The 16,676-nt window shown below is 45.6% G+C and overlaps 1 protein-coding gene across 4 annotated transcripts; it reads left to right on the forward strand.

Annotated features, from left to right (window-relative positions):
* The first annotated feature begins 5,814 nt into the window (after positions 1 to 5,814).
* Positions 5,815 to 16,279, forward strand: ZBTB2 (zinc finger and BTB domain containing 2). Of its 4 annotated transcripts, none has more exons than XM_050972686.1 (3): positions 5,815 to 5,939; positions 9,630 to 9,813; positions 11,799 to 16,279. In XM_050972686.1, the coding sequence occupies exons 2-3, from the start codon at positions 9,641 to 9,643 to the stop codon at positions 13,159 to 13,161; spliced, it is 1,536 nt and encodes a 511-aa protein (XP_050828643.1). In that variant the 5' UTR covers positions 5,815 to 5,939; positions 9,630 to 9,640; the 3' UTR covers positions 13,162 to 16,279. The 4 variants fall into 4 exon arrangements, with proteins under 4 accessions (XP_050828643.1, XP_050828644.1, XP_030092077.1 ...); XM_050972687.1 differs by lacking the exon at positions 5,815 to 5,939 and adding an exon at positions 6,204 to 6,224; XM_030236217.2 differs by lacking the exon at positions 5,815 to 5,939 and adding an exon at positions 7,029 to 7,335.
* The last annotated feature ends 397 nt before the right edge of the window (positions 16,280 to 16,676 follow it).

The following is a 16,676-nucleotide window of genomic DNA, read 5'->3' on the forward strand; positions in this document are numbered from 1 at the left end:
TTTTAACAAAGTCATTGGAGGACTGCTAAATGCTGTTTAAAAGCATAAAGTGTCTAGGCTTGATTATCTGAAGTATTCTGTCTCAGGACTGTAAGAGTTACCAACACCTCAAAACAAAAGAAGCGCAGTTACTTTTGAAACTGTAAATCAGTTTATCTTGGCACATAAAATCACAGGCATAAAGTCATACTGTGCTTCTTGCCAGTCCCCCAACCCTGCTTACTCCATTGAGTGGCTAGTCAGTTTTTAAAAAAAAATGCAAAAGCTTCAGTTAAGCCTTAACAGACCTTTAAAAGTTTGTATCTGTTTTATCATGGGGTACACACTGGCAGCTGTATCCAAGCATGAGGGGCTTTTGTATTAGCAGCTAACTCTATAGAGAATCCTCTTGCTATATTACACGTAGAGAACCAAGCTGGGAATTGAATTCACCAAGAACGTAACTTGAGCTTTCACTGCACAGTATACCGGGGACTAGAGCCCTCTGCGACCACACAGCACGTGGGAAACTCTCCCTGCCTGCACTCCCTGTTTCTGCTTCAAGCCTGAGATCCCTTGGGGAGCCTGTGCACATGTACACATGGCCTGACCAGGGGGAAGTTTTATAGCACAGGCAGGATGAGACTCAAGCTCCAGAAGCAACACAAAACTGCCTTATTTGCGAGAACACACCCATCTTTTGCCTGCCTCACCCACCCCATGCTCTCCTAGTGTAACTGAAAACAACCATCATCATTACAGTTTGCACAGTTTGAGTCTTCATCAAAATGGGTCTACTCTAACCAGTAAGGGTCACTTGAGGGAAAAAAAAAAGATGCAATAGCAATAAATACAGAATATGCAAGGAAAACCAGAGAGGAATCCTAAAATACCAGAACTCTGAAATTTTAACCTTTTTAAAAAAATTAAGACTGAACGGTAAAAATTGTTCATATGGAGCCTTGTTAGATCATTATAAGGATCCCAATTGTGCAAACTGCTTCTATCTGTGCTTTTTCTGTCACATAAGGTAAAGGAAAACTTACACATGATTTTCTTTAGCACATCTGCTGGGAAGTTGTCACAAGAGTAGCTATTTGTAAAACAGCAAGGAATGCTGAGAGCTATGACTCAATTCCAGACCTGTTTTTCTGGGGTGACAGCACTCATGGTTACAGAGTCTATCTCTGCTGTGCTGTTCACATCAGCTCTGCTTGCTGAATGCATACACACACCTCCCTGGAGCTCTGTCATTGAGAGCTGCTTCCTCTGGAACACTTCACCTGCATGGGCATTAAAAATGCACTTGGAAACCACTGCAGTTTGAATCCTTTTTTCCCTAAGGAAAACAACACATGCAAATACATTTATTACTGTAACTTTATAGGCAAGCTCCCCTAAAAATGTCAGTCCAGCCAAGAGGACGTGGTTATGTTTGATTTTACCTGTTAAAAGTGGGCAGGGCCCATGTAAAAGGCTCATTTCAGACTAAGCCAAAGGCAGAAAATAGATGGCTAATCTGCACTGCAAGAACTGTGTTAGTTGGGTTACACTAAAAATTTCTGACAGAAAGGAGTCTCCTAACAAGAAAAACTATACACACAGTTAAACTATTTCCTTAAGTGACATTGTACTAACAAAAGGATGGACATTGTACTAATAAAAGGATGGTTATAATTATTTCCCCTGGTCTAAATTGCAGCTGCTCAACTAGTTTTGTTCACTAAGTGTAGAAACAATTCCCAATATCCCAATACCAGCAAACCAGCTTAGCCTACAGAACAAAGACACATTTCTTCATCTTTCACCTCATACAGCCCTACACAAAAGGTGGCTCCCACACTATGGATCTTCACCTATCAGACCACCAAACCTACTGGCAATAAAAATGTGAAAGCTCAACTCTCCTTGGGGATGACCACTCACCTATCACAAACGTATCCCAACAGCAAGGCAAGAAAGAGTACGGAAGCCAAGGCAAGAAAAAGTAGAGCCATTCCACTATTGCTGCTGGGCCCATACATCAATTTTCCCAGAGATCACTTTTACATTCCTACAATGCTGTCTGAAAGATAGGTGAGACTTGGACAAACTATGTTCACAATTTTAACAGGGGAAGGACAGAGTCCTGGATGAAAAGACTGGAGGCTCTCAGAGGTACAATGTTCTAGGAAGAAGCTATTGCAGCTGTCACACTTGCCACCAAGCCTTCTCACCAGCATAAATGCAAAGTGGAAGTGTTAGAAATGGCAGCTGTGCTAATAAAACAGATTTACAGCATTGACATAAACTCTTGGTTTACTACAGTTGTACCCATGTGAAATAGGGTCCCACACCTTCAGGGAACAATTCCCACGCATTGCCTAGGACATGCAACTCCCAGATCCCCGTAGCTTCTACTCCTCTGGGAGTGTGTCAGCTGTGCTGCAGGGAGCAGTGAGCAAAGAGCTCTTCAAAACAGCGACTCTGCTCTGTTATTTTTCAAAAATGCTGAGAAATTTGAAAACTCACAAAAAATCTTAGCACTTTGAGACTAATTAACATCATTAGAGCTGTTGAGGTTTTGACTATAGCAATAAAAAAATCTGCTATTCCACTCCAGATTTCAACTGAACTCATTCAAGAAGACACACTTACAGGACTTGAGACTGGATCAAGTTCCTCCCACTGCTCAAGTGACTTTTTACTCAGATTAGCAGACACTTCCGTCATCCTATTAACACTTGTATCATCAGCAGCATGCTCATTTACAATGTAAAATATGATCTTAGACAAAATGCTAACTCTAATCCAAGTACATGCAGACTGAAGTAAAACCCAAAACCTAGGGACTGATCCTGTCATCAACAGCATCACACCTAAGAAAGTGCTACACACATCTGGGCACAATCTCAAACATTCTGAACAGTCCTTTCAAAAAGTCATAAAAGTGGGAAAGAAACCCTAATCAAGTACCTCTAGAAACTCAAGAGGAAAAGCCAGTACATAAAACCTAAAAGCACAGTAATGCACTTAGTGAGACATGGATACATTTTTATTACTATTTCAGGTGCATGGATTGTAACCTAAGAAACAAACAAACCCAAAAATCTGAAGAAGAGATAAAGTAAAATTTTAGATTCACCTGATAAGTTAAGTGTCCCAAATTCATCAGGTGAATGCTTATCACTCCCTGCGACACAGGTGACACGTCTCAGGTGTCAGTCAGTACTGAAGGTCTGAAGTTTGGCAACATTACACTCAACACATCTTTCTACAGATTCCAACAGGCCTTGAATCCAACAGGATTAGAAACTGCATTATTGCTGGATTCAAGTATTTCAGTCCAAATAAAGGATATTTACAGCTGAATTATGAGCTGTTAATAATACAAATAAACCATAGCTAAGTTAATTTTTCTCCAGTTTCAGAGACAGCACAGAGGAGAATCCCACACAAATGCCAACACACAAGTAAGCAAGTGCAGCATAAAAGAGAAAAAGAGGCCCAAAAGCCTGCCAGATATCTGCCAGAAACACACTGGTTTTCCTAAGTAGCCCACTCAGTAAATTAAAAAATATATCACTTTTTCAACATCTTCCAGGAGAATGAGACAGATCATCAAACACTAAGCAACTTGAGTTCAAGTGCCCATCTACTCTCTTTATTTTGTATTTAGCTTGCAAAACTGAAATGCAAGGGAAACCATTCAGGGGAAAAATTGCCAAGTAGACTGGTTAAATACACTCTATAAACTTTCTGCCACATGCTCACATAGCAGAACTCAGAGAGTTGTGCCAAACTACAATGGACATGTTTTTAAGATCTCAGCTATTTGAGATGGGTCTTAAATATTAGGTTCTGTTCAGATGCTTTATTCTAAGTACTGGAACAGCAGCAGACAGCTTTCAGCTCCATTTAAATTAAAAGTTGTTGGGTTTGGGGGTTGGTTTGTTGGGTTTTTTAAAGACTTCACTAGTCTTAAAACCCTGCACTTTTCAAATGCAGTTTAAGTTGGGTAAATAAATTATTATTCATGAGCTATTTGATGCAAAGACTCAAGCTGTGCCTATCAAGACATCCATTAATTTCAGTGGGAGATGGCTTAGACAGACAGACTCACATAAAACTTGTCTAATCCTTTATCAATTTAGATCCTGTAGAAGTAACAACAGTCTGGAATGGCTGCAGTCATCTGCGGACCTACAAACCAGACAAGATACAAGACTCCTTCTCCCCATCAGCACACCTGCTGTCAAGATGCAAAGTTCAAAGTTTGGGCCTTTTTTTCCATAGTATATCTTATTTAATTACCATGGAAACAACATCCCAAGTACAGCTAGGCCCCTAAATGCTTGCTTAAATAAGTACCCTGAAAAAGGTAATAATCACCTGGACCTAATTCAGACAGTTGGCATTGCAGCATATGCTGTTCCCCATGAACAACGAAAAGCACACTGGAGGACAGCAGGAGCAGGGCTCCAGGGCAGGGGGTGCAAAGGAACCCCCTTTACCTATTGCTGGCCAAACATCTTCCCACAAGGTCTTCAACAAAATTTCTCTCTGAAAATGGTTCGGTCCATGCCACTGCTCTCCTTAGCAGATGAATCCAGGCTGTCCCTGGATTGATTCCCTGCCTGGAGATAGCACATCCAAGGGCCTCCCAGCCTCTTGTAGAAGACAGCATCCCTGCTCCACGCTATCAGCTCTTAGTAACTTCTGCAAGACTGACATTTTTTTTCCATGTATGTCTGTTGGTGTATTTCTGCATGCAGTTTTTTAAGCATCCATGTATTATTCTACAGCATGCCTTGGATTTGAATAAAACGAGGCCTTGCTACAGCCACCTTCCCTCTGCACTCCACCACAACCAGATCTGCCACTGTAGGAAGCTGCAGATGTGATTTTTACATAGGGCACTATATCATCCCTTAAAAAGGCAAGTTAAGAATACCCGTTTCAAATAATCTGCGTCCAGCTGAACAGACCGCAAGCAGACCCAACCTTTCCACGTTTGTACTCTCTATCACTTTGTGACAACTGAACTTGTAACCTGCCATTTGACAGCTCAGCCACGGCGTGCCCAGGGCAGTTTCACAGAGACTGGTCCCCTTCCCGACGCACCGGAGCGAGATTTGCTATAAATGACACCTGGAGAGCAGCCAGGGTGACGCGGAGGAGGGCACCGGCTCTCAGAGTTCGTGCCCGATAGGCCCGGTACACGGCGTCCCGCCGCTGCCGGCCCGTCCCCGTCTCCCACATCCCCGGCGACTCCGCGGGAAGCGCCGGGACGCACCTGCGCCCGTCACTCCTCCCCGGCAGCGAGCGCGAGGGCAGCACCGGGCGGCATCCATCCCTCCATCCCACACCCGCCGCCAAGCACCGCCCGGCCGGAGCCGCTCGGGGCCCCCCGGCGGCGGCACCGAGCAGCCTCTGCCGCCACGGCGAGGCCGGACGGGCGCCGGGAAGGCGGCGGCGGGCGCGGCGCTGCATGGCATAGCACAGCACAGCACAGCACCGCACCGCCCCATCCCATCCCCGCACGCCGCCACGATCCCCGTTATCCCGCAGCGCTGGAGGCGGAGGGGGGTACGGGGGGGGTACACCGGCCTCCGCCGCCCGGGAGTTTTAAAGGGGCAGCGCGCCTCGCTAGGACGGGAGCACTGGCTCTGCCCCGGGGGTGCCCGGAAGGCGGGAAGGCCGCTCCCGTTCCCGGTGCCGGCGGTGGGGCGGGCGCGGAGGGAGGGGCGGGGGCTGGGTGTCTCCCGCTGCCGCCACAGCGCTCGCCGCCTCCCCTCCCCCACGGCGGGGGCTCCTCGCCGCAGCCTCTGTGCTCCGCTCCCGGTCATGTGACCCGAACGTAACCGGACAGGAAAAGCCGCCGCCGCCGCCGCCGCGCTGACTCCGTTGTTGCTGCTGCCGGGCGCGGAGACGGCGGCGGCCCCCGCGCGGCGCCACCCGGCGGCCCCCACGCCCCCCAGGTGAGCGAGCACCGGCCGCGCCGCGCCCGCCCCGCGGGGCAGCCCGGCCCCGCCGCCCGCACGTGCGCCCGGCCCCGTCGCGCCGGCCGCGGCCCGGGCTGAGGCGGCGGCGGCGGGGGCGCGGCGGGGCCTGCTCGGCCCTACCTCCGCATTGTGTGTGAGGGGCTCCCCGGGCCCCGCTGGGTCCGAGCGGGCCAAGGGGCTTGCGGGGCGGGAGGTGGAACCGCCCGGTGAAACCCCGCCGGACCGGACCGGGCCGGGCCGGGCGGCTCCATCCGGGACACGGTATGGGGGGAGGGGGGGATGGGTGCGCACCGAAGGGAAGGGAGGGCCGGACCGAGCTGGAGGGGAGTGGGTGGGTCGCGGAGAGAGAGGAAGAGAGGGAGGAGGCCGGGGGAGCCGGTGCCACCCGGCGCGGGGCTCGGCTCGGCCGGTTGAGGCCCGCGCTGCCTCCCTCCCGCCCCCTTCGGCGGCGGTGGCGGCGGCAGCAGCAGCAGCAGCGGGATCCGGCGCGCGCGGGGCGGGGCGGCCCCGCCTGTCCCCCGCCCCCCCCCGGCGGGTTGGGATGGGCCGGCCCTGGCGGCGGCGGCGGCGGCGGCTCTTCCCGTCTCGCGCGCCCTGGCGGCTCCGCTCGCGCTGCGTCTCGCGCGCCGTCTCCGTCCCGTCCGTGCGCGCGTGGCGTGCGCGGGGGGAGTGGGCGGGGCCAGCGGGAGGAGGGAGGGACGGGGCGCAGCCAGTGAGAGCGGCGCGCGGCCGCCCGGCCTTCCGCCCCGGCGGCCAATGGGAGGGCGCCGTCCGCTCCCGCACTGGGGCCGAGCGTGCTCCGGGCATGGAGCGGGCGCGCGGCCGGACACGCCCCCGACCCGGACAAGGCGGGAGCGCCCCGGGGGGGTGGGAGGCACGGAAGGCCCATCACGGATCCCCGCCCGCCGCCCGGGCTGAGGGCGAAGGCCGAGCGGGCCCCTGCTGCCGCTGCGGGAGGCGCGGCGCGTCTCTGAGCGGCCGGGGCCGCGCCGGTGCCCTCTGCCGTCGGAGCGGGAGCAGCGCCGCGGGCTCGGTGCTGTCGAGGTTCGCTGCCCGGGGTGCGAGGGCGGAGCAGGCAGCGCCGTGCCCGAGCTGCTCCCTGCCAGCCCCGTTAGCTGCCCGTACCCGGCCCAGTCCCGCGGTGCGGTACCGGCGCTTCCCCGGTGTTATCCTGGGCTTGTGCCGCCCCCGGGTCCCTGCGGGGTCTCCGGAGCGAGCGTCCTGCCCGAACGGGCTCGGCCCCGCGCGGCGGCTCAGCCAGCGCCGAACGGATTAGGTAACTTGCAAAGCCGCGGCGGAGCGGGGCCGGCCAGAGAGGCACTATCCCCACGGGCTTTCAGCGCCAGAAGTATTTCACACGCTTCTTGAATCGGTCAGCACCGAAAAACGGCCTTGCCAATGTTAATCACCGCTTCGTTTAGCTAAGGGTAAAATTCCTGAGCGCACGCATACCTATAATGTGCAAAGTGCTTTCCTCGCTCTTTTCATCTGCCCTGTCATTTCCTTAGAGTGTAATTACTGCGGTGCTTTTAGCTAGAGCGTTTAGATATCATCCAGATACATGCAAAACACTATGTTGTGCACATGTATCATTTTTTTTAAAGTTCAATTCAGGTCTTTAAGGAAGGGCTTGCTGTTCGGGGTAAGAGTGAAGCTCCAAACTAAACACACTTTAGGACGGTAATAACTAGAAAGAATGCTTGTCTGGCTTGAAGTGCCTTCACATCAGTGGTTTGCTCTGCTTGGCAAGTTTTGTTATCCAAGTGCTAGCCAGACTGAATTTTAAAAATGTAGAAGACATTAATAATCAAAATTAAAGGTAAAAAAAAATCTAGCAAGTTTTCTGTAACATCACACACATGGGGCATCTTGCAGGATTAAATAACACCAAGAGTGATCTTTGTTCCTGCTGACAGAGAGTATTCCCTCTTGTGGAGAGAGAGAATCTTAGCATATTGTATGTACAAACTTAGTTATCCAAGTATTAGTTGAGGGAGGAAAATACGTACCTAAAGAGAGCTGAAACCTAGCTTCTTTTTCTCTTATTAACTGCTGTATCTTACACTGTATTTCTTTCTTTGTCTTTACACCCCTGTCTCCAGTGAGTTCTGATCTGATGTGAATGGGAATGCATTTGGTCAGCCTGGTTATTTCTTTAAATACAAAGGAGTTCTTCCCTGTCTAGCAAGTAGAAATATTTGCTTCTCCAGTGACTAAACATACTGGTATATGTGGAATACATTTCTGTTCTCTTTCCCAAAAAGCCATGCTCTTACTGTATAAAAGAAACTAGCTGCTTGAACCTGACTTAAATTCTGATAACTTGCTGTTAAGTTTAGAAGGGAAAACACCCAAGACTTTTATAAACTTTTTGATCAACTTCTAGTTTCACCTTCTCTTTCTGTTCAGTTCTGTTTCTGTTCTGGGCTTTACATAGCCAGGAATTTTGTTGGCTTCTCTTGTTTTTTTATATGTTTATGTACAGATTTACATTGCTTCATACTTTCACTTTGCCCAGGGCTCTATTTGCTTTGATTAAGTTTGTTTCCACTCGCTGATCTTACTAGCCCTTTATTCATCCATCCAACCAACCATGGGTACCTGTCCTGATGTGTTTTCCTTTGTATTTTTTTCCCCCAAAGTTACCAATTTTTGCTTCCAAGGCAAAAATTCCCTTGAATCTTTGAGAAAAAGTTTAAAGCTCTTAGGTAGTTCTTTGTGGGCAGCCTCCAGTATCTGGTACAAGGAGGTGCCCAGGAGGGTGAGGGGCAGTGGAAGCCCTGGCCTAGGGGGGCTTGGGTCAGTGCCACATTTCACCATTGGTTATCCTGCCTGGTGGGTGGCCAGTGGCCAGCCATGGACAGAACTGCACCTCCTACCCTTTGAGTTTCTTGATTTTCTAGGCATGCAGACTTCTTAAAAATGCTGTTGTGACTGGTCTCAATAAGTAGACCACTAGTTATTAGGTGAAAAGGTTGGCCCCTCCTTGTTAGTCCAGAGGGCTTGCCAATACCTAGAATGAATTCACTGTTTGGGCCTGGGAAGATTCAGGTATGTTTCTGGTATTTCCCAGGAGAGGGCATAACCATCACAAATGTTCAGTTATTTAATGCTGGCCTTGGATTCAGCTGGATGGACTCATAACTTTTAGGTAAAAGATATACAGAGACTGAAATTCCAGGTTATAAGTGTCTAACTTGTCTTTCATTGGGTTGTGTCACTCCCACTTGTATGGGTGAGAGTGACTGCCGTGAGAAAGGAAGATCAGGTTTCCTATTTGAGCAGACAAGTGGCAACCAAAACACTTTCTTTTTCCCACTCTGTATAGGTGTTTTTACTACTTGTTAATATATCTTCCTCTTCCTTAGCTATTTATATATCTGTACCTGAGTACCCACACCATGCCTTTCCAGAACACTTTGGTCCTGGTTCTCCTTTACTCTTTAAGCCTTGGCAAATCACTCACACCTTTGTGAATTGCATATCCCATCATGAAAGAGAAATCCTTGCCTATGTGTAAGGTATCTTTTATGCAGTAACTTGGGATTAAGATGTGTTACTAAAGTATGGCATCTGGATATTGGAGAAAATATTTATTAAGAGACAGCTACTGTTGCATCTGTGCATCTACTATAAAGTTTTACATGCAAGTCATTTGCTTTTCAGAGTGTAAAAAAATGGATTTGGCCAACCATGGACTTATTCTGCTGCAGCAGCTAAATGCTCAGAGAGAGTTCGGTTTCCTGTGTGACTGCACAGTTGCCATTGGGGATGTCTACTTCAAGGCACACAAATCTGTCCTCGCTTCTTTCTCCAACTACTTCAAGATGTTGTTTGTTCATCAAACCAGGTAACTCTAAAAAGGTTCACCGTTTAAATGTTGTTCAGTTAACTAAGTTAAGGGAGTCTAGCAAAAAAATGTTCTTTTTGCTTCTTGTTATGACATAAAGAGTGTCTTAACTGCAAACAGTCTTAACTGCAAACTAGAACCTCACTTTCAAACATATTAAAGTTGAACTGTGATTCAGTAACACTAATTTTATAATTTAGCACAAGTTTTTTAGCCTTAAAAAAACATAGAAAATTGAATTTTTACAATTGAATACTTCAAGGATCCTGTCTTCTCTCCTGCACTTTCCTTCCCCCACTCACTGTCTTCTACTCTGTCTTGACACTGTTCTTGACATTTGTGCAATGTTATATACAATCCAATAAGTACTTGCTAGGAGGTTTTGAGAAATAAACTTACAAAAGAAGTATATGTGTTTCATTTCTTTGCAGTTTGTCAATTAAATAATAGAATACTATGTAATGGTGGAAAATAAGGGGATTTGTGGTCCTTTTCTTTCAGTGTTTTTTTTTTTATTATTTCTGTACCACAGGCTTACATTGAGGAAATTATTGAAAAGATCACAAGAGTGTGAGACCACTTCAAAGATTTTTTGGTCTTTTTCCAAAATACTTGAACTAACTCAAAAAGTTTGTTAAGTGATTCACACTTAACTCTTTGGCTAAGAGTTCTTAGCCAGAAGTGAACAGCTAGGACAGAAATGCATTTGCACTTCTGAAACAGGACTGCAGGCAGATGTTATCAGTCTTGATGCTCCATCAAGAGCACACAGTCATCTTTGAAAGACAGCATTGCAAGTTTACTTTTGAGTCATACATCTGAATTCAGAAGCGGTCACAGAGAAAGCTCAAGAAGGGTGCACCTCAAGAAATGGAAGAATTGGCTATAATTTCCTCCTCAGCTTGGTAGCCTACTGTCATTAGAGCATTCAGACCACAGCACGCAATCATGTCCATTTCTGAATTTCTGTGGTTTATTTATGAATGTTTTTAATGGAGGAGCTACAAATACTTATGAAAAATAATTAGAATCCCAGTTCCTCTCCTGTTAGCTAACTGACCTCACAAAGATGTTCCCTGTTTTCTTTCTTCTTCTGTGAACCTTGCCTTAGTTTCTGCACAGAGATACAGCCTTAGCTAGAGCAGTGGTTGCTGTCTCAGTCCAGAGCATCATAAAGGTTTCTGCATAGGGCACACTGAGCTGGAGGGTGGTGTTGGTTTCAGTCCTCTTGGGCTGAAGAGGGGATCACAGCTAAAGCATCTCCCTTTGAGTGCTCTAATCAAGGGACTGCTAGGCTGACCAGGCAGTCTACTGGTGCTGTTGTTTCTCCCTCCCTCTTCAAGGAAAAAAATCTGCTGTTCTGCTGTGTAAGAAACCTGGATTTCCAGGGGTTACACCTGTTGCATCAGATTCCCGGGTGAATTCAAACTCTGTACTGCATGGTTTCTGGATCATAATGCACTTGGGACAACGTAATATCACACATTTGCAGAACTGTAGCTATAAACCCTAGTAGGACATAGAAGCCCAGCAGGCAAGTGCCAGATGAATTAGGTGTTTTCAGGGCTAAATACTGAGAAAAATTTATTGGACTGTGAATTTAGAGTCCCACGCTAGCAGGTTGTAATTTAGTTACAGATGTGTTTGAATCCAGTCAAGAAAAGGGGGAAAATGTCTTTGCAGTTTACAAAGTATATTAATATGTGACAACACACTTACAACATAACAGCAGTTTAAAATGGTATCAGTCTCAATGGGACTGCTTTTCTTTCAAGCCAGTTACTTCACTGAGGAAAGAAGTCATCTTTCAAGTAGCTCCTAAGATTAGCTCTTTCACAGTAAAGCATTTCCCTTAATATTTATTGCAGATTCTGTCTTTTGAATTTAAGTAGAAACCTCCTATTTTTATCAAGGCTTGAATAATCTAGAACTGGGAAAAAGTATTTTCCTTCTGTCTTATTTATAAATTTTGTTTCACCTTTCAGTGAATGTGTCCGTTTGAAAGCGACCGACATACAGCCAGATATCTTCAGTTATCTCTTGCATTTGATGTACACTGGGAAGATGGCACCACAGCTCATTGACCCAGTTCGACTAGAACAGGGAATAAAGTTTCTGCATGCATATCCACTAATTCAAGAGGCCAGCCTTGCAAGTCAGGGAACTTTTTCTCACCCGGATCAGGTCTTTCCATTAGCATCTTCATTATATGGCATTCAGATTGCAGATCACCAGATAAGGCATCCCACTAAGGTTACGTCAGCGACCGACAAACTTGGGCGAGAACCACGGCCTCAGACATCCCGGATGAGCCAAGAGCAGGCTTCTGAAGGCTCGCAGCTCTCGCAGTTGGGTGCAAATCTGCCACAAGTGACCCGGACAAATATGTCTGCTTCTGACCCATTGCCATCTTCTCTATCTCCGGAATTGGTATCTGCTGCTGGTAATAATTCACCTTCGGGAGAAGAGGCCAATATGGAAGCATCTTCTTCAGATGAACAGCCTGCCTCTCTCACAATAGCACACGTCAAGCCAAGCATTATGAAAAGGAACGGAAGCTTCCCAAAATACTATGCCTGTCACCTCTGTGGTCGCCGGTTCAACCTGCGCAGCAGCTTGCGGGAGCACCTGCAGATCCACACGGGAGTTCCCTTCACATCTAGCCAGCAGGGAGAAAGTAATATTTCTTTGTCTCTCTGTAACAACACAGCTGATAAAGATGCCATGGAAGTGCCTGAAGCGGGGATGATTAGTGACAGCGAGCTGCAGCAGATCTCAGACTCCCCAATAATTGATGGGCAGCAGCAGTCAGAGACACCTCCCCCATCCGATATTGCAGATATTGACAACCTGGAGCAGGCAGATCAAGAGAGGGAGGTAAAGAGACGGAAATACGAATGTTCCATTTGTGGTCGCAAATTTATTCAGAAAAGCCACTGGAGGGAGCACATGTACATACACACGGGCAAGCCCTTCAAGTGTAGCACTTGTGACAAAAGCTTTTGTAGGGCTAACCAGGCTGCCAGACACGTATGCCTAAACCAGAGCATGGACACGTACACGATGGTGGATAAACAGACTCTGGAGCTCTGTACTTTTGAAGAAGGCAGTCAAATGGACAACATGCTAGTACAGACGAACAAGCCCTACAAATGTAACTTGTGTGACAAAACTTTTTCAACTCCCAATGAAGTAGTCAAACATTCGTGCCAAAATCAAAACTCTGTCTTTACGCTAGAAGAAGATCGCTCCATTCTGTTAGGTGGTGGGGACACAGAAGCCACAGAGACTGATAATGCAGTGTTAGCCTCCATCAAAAAGGAGCAGGAAGCAGTGTTGTTAGACTGAATGTGAAACCTATATCAATTTTTTAAAGTTTCTTTACTCATTTTTTATTAAATCAATTTTTTCCTCCCCCTACCTCTTACCTCACTTACCCCTACCATCTTTTCCAGCAACCTCCTTCCTACCCTTTGTCTTCAGCAACCAGAACTGTACTGGCACATTAAGGAAATTGGACTTTGCCTCTCCCACCAAAACAAACAAAAAGCTCTTGCATCAAACCACAACAAAATTGATTTTAATACAAAGGAACATGTGAAAAAACAATCCAGCTAACTATGTTGATAGTATTAGTTATTCCAAATTTAATAGATTTTAAACAAAATTTAGATTGCTTAAAGGTGTATTTAGATACGATGATGAGTGTAATGAGAAACAGAGTATCAGTTTGGTAAGCAAAGGATATGTGTATTTTAGTTTCCCTGGTAGAAGGCATTTTGAGATCTGGCAGATTAAACACCTTGCTCTTTACAAGTCCGCGTGCAAGTTGATTAAGGTTATAACCTAAGCCCTCAGAACTTTTCCTCAAGGAATGCAGAAATCTCTGTTCATTGAGTTAAAAAGAGCTGAAGGTGTTGGGTTTTTTTTAGCCTTATGTTTTCCTTCAAGTATGCCTTTGGGTATCTGTTTCAGAGTCAAGCAAAGTCGTTACTTAGTCAAATTCTGACTTAAGTAGCTGTAATAGTAATGTGATGGCAATCTTTATATATATATATATTTATAAATACTGTATATGTATAAAGATTTATATATATATAAAGTATCTGTGTGTATATTTGGTACAGGTAAATAAATGCACACATCCTTTTGAAGTAACTGGCCGTCTGCTCTCAGATTCAGCCTGGAATGTCTTTTAGTTGTTTGACAAAGCTAGTCATTGCACAGGTCGCTTTTAGCCAAATTTGAAACGTCCTGAGCTGTGTGCATTTTTATTGACCTGTTGAAGAGAAGCCAATAGGTAAGTGTTGTCACCCAAGCTACCAAGGAAACTAGAGAAGTGGCATACTGGTGAGCACTGCACCATTGTTAGTGCAGCACATGTGTGTGTTGTTAGCTATACAGAGCTTTGAGTCATTCTGGATGAAAGGAGAGAGAAAAAGCTTTATTCCCTTACTCAGGCAAGGAATGTCCATGATTTCATTTGGTCTAATGGCATGAGTTAAGAGGAAGGAAAAGCGGTGTTCTAGCAACAGGTGATCATGGTTGTTTTAAAATGAATCTGTAGTGCTGGCTGGGAAATTCTACTCTATGAGAGTCCTGTTATTTTGAAAGCCAAGACAAAGCCTGCAAAAACTGAAAGGGTGAATTCTGTAGTTTTAGTTACTGCTGATGGTAGTACTGCATCTTTGTGTTAAAAATCAAGTTGTTGATTTTTATTATTTTATATAGATGCCCAGATTTTTTGCTGGTAGCCTAAAAACCTAAACTGACAGCAGCATTGAAGCCCTCTGAGCAATTACTGGGCCAACAGAAGGTCTAAGTGGACAGAAAAAGTGCCCCATCATAAATGGAGACAGTGTGTGTTTGGGGGGAGGGGTGGGAGAGGGCAAGTCACAAACCACAGCTCTTCTCTGTGTATACGTTTAAACTGAATATCATCTTTTTGTGTATAGTTAAGTTCTCAGATTTGTAAGTTTTTATACATCATTTCATTGAATAAAAACTGAATTAAATGGGATATGATTTATTGAGTTGAAGGTGAAAGGTTGTTGGTGTTCGGTCTTCTTGGATGAGCTCTTGCTGAATCAGTTTAAAAGCCAAGTAATGTATTCTGTTATCAGACTAAAACCTCCATCACACAGGTGAACAAAGAGCTTACTAAAACTTGAGGTGGATTTAGCATAAAAATCTCTACATACTAGGTTTTTTCACAGCTTATTATAATGTAACCATTATTGTAAAGTTTATGTAAGTGATACTGATTTTATTATCTCTTTTTTTATTAGAGGAATAGGTTTAAAATCAATTGACTTCAAAATACAGAAGTCTTTTGAGGTAAAAAATAACATCTTATGGAATTATTTTAGTGCTGCCCATTTTAAAACTTTATGATCTTCATCTACCGGTATAATTTCCTTAAATGTGGGTTTTATTTCATCTTCCTCAGTCCAAAATGCTCTGAGAATAGAAAAACAAAAGAGTAAACCTTTCCTAGCTCAGGGTAACATCAGCTTTTAAGGTATCTGTGGTTTAGGGGATAGTCACAAGTCCATTTCCAAAATGACTGCAGCTGCTAAAGGTGCTACCACCTCAGCTGTTAGTTACTGCTTAGATGCTTTTTTTTTTTTAATCCAGTGCTCCAGTTCTGCTGTGGGGCAAAGTACAGCAGTTCAGCTCAAGTCCCCAGATGGCTGGTTGTGTAAGGGTGCATATGGCCGCAGCATTTATTGTGAGACATTATTCCTGCTCTCACTTCTCCTTCTCCACTGTTTGCACATCATGATGTTTGCTAGGTTACATGTTGAATGGACTCAAGCAAAAACCAGCCAGTCTTAAAAGAAGTTATTTTTCTGTCAAACCCGTTCCTTATTTTAGCTCTGCAGAAGGTTTTGAACAACTCACAGATTGTGCAGAGATGGAGATGAGCTGGGAAGAGCCTTACTGAAGCCCAGTGGTTGCTGCTGGCAACATCCAGGATGTAGAAGATGGGAAGTGGTGACTCCCACTTGGGCAGGTAGCTCCTCTGGAGGGCAGTGTGGCCTTGCAGGTTGGTGTGCTGCCCAGCAAGAAGGAGCAGGGTGGGGCAGGGAAACAAACAGCCGTGGAAGGAATTGGTTATGATGGTCCTTCTGCTACAAGGAATGTGAAAATGCAGGCTCAGCAGAGATACTTTCACCTGTTAATATTTATTCTTAAGAAATAACACTGTCAGGTAAAGAGAAAAAAAAGCCACAATAAAGAGACTGTTTTAATACGTGTTGAGCTATGATAATGGTTTCTTTTAAATACCCTTTTATTGTCTGAGGCTCCATTGGGATATTTAAGTCACTGCCTTTCAACTTCATGAGCAGTTTTATTCCTTTACAACATGTTAGAAACAGTAAAATTCTGGTTATTAACAGCTGCATCAAGAATTTGGGAAATTGCAGCACAAATGCAGTATTGCTCAAGCTTCTTTTTATAAACCCTCTGATTTATTGTTACAGTTAGAGATAACTCCAGGATTTAATTTTCAGTTTGACTTGGAGATTTGTGACTGAGTTGCTCATTGCTCAGTCAGTCTGCTCACCTGCTGAAGTTGTGAATTTTCTACCAAATAAAAGCAGACATCTTGGCAGGAACTGCTGAGAAGTTGGTGAAAATCTGCCATCATTCAAGGCTGTGGGCTGGAACTTCAGCTCCATGTTTTTCCAAAGGAGTATCTTCAAAGGTTATTTCCTAGGCATGTCACTTGACATCTCTGCTTTGACTTCAAGAGTACCAAACACCTACAAATCTCCCTGCTCCAACAGAGGACTGTCACTTCTGGAAGTGAAGTTTGCAGTCCATTGCAGTCAATATTTTTCCATCTAGTATCTTCT

Source organism: Serinus canaria, chromosome 3, assembly GCF_022539315.1.
Source record: "Serinus canaria isolate serCan28SL12 chromosome 3, serCan2020, whole genome shotgun sequence".
Lineage (NCBI taxonomy): Eukaryota > Metazoa > Chordata > Aves > Passeriformes > Fringillidae > Serinus > Serinus canaria.

Bases quoted from the DNA above. Each gene is read 5' to 3' on its own strand.
- ZBTB2 (XM_050972686.1), top strand. From the start codon at position 9,641: ATGGATTTGGCCAACCATGGACTTATTCTGCTGCAGCAGCTAAATGCT. The intron at 9,814-11,798 runs GTAACTCTAAAA...TTCACCTTTCAG, and splicing joins TTGTTTGTTCATCAAACCAG to TGAATGTGTCCGTTTGAAAG.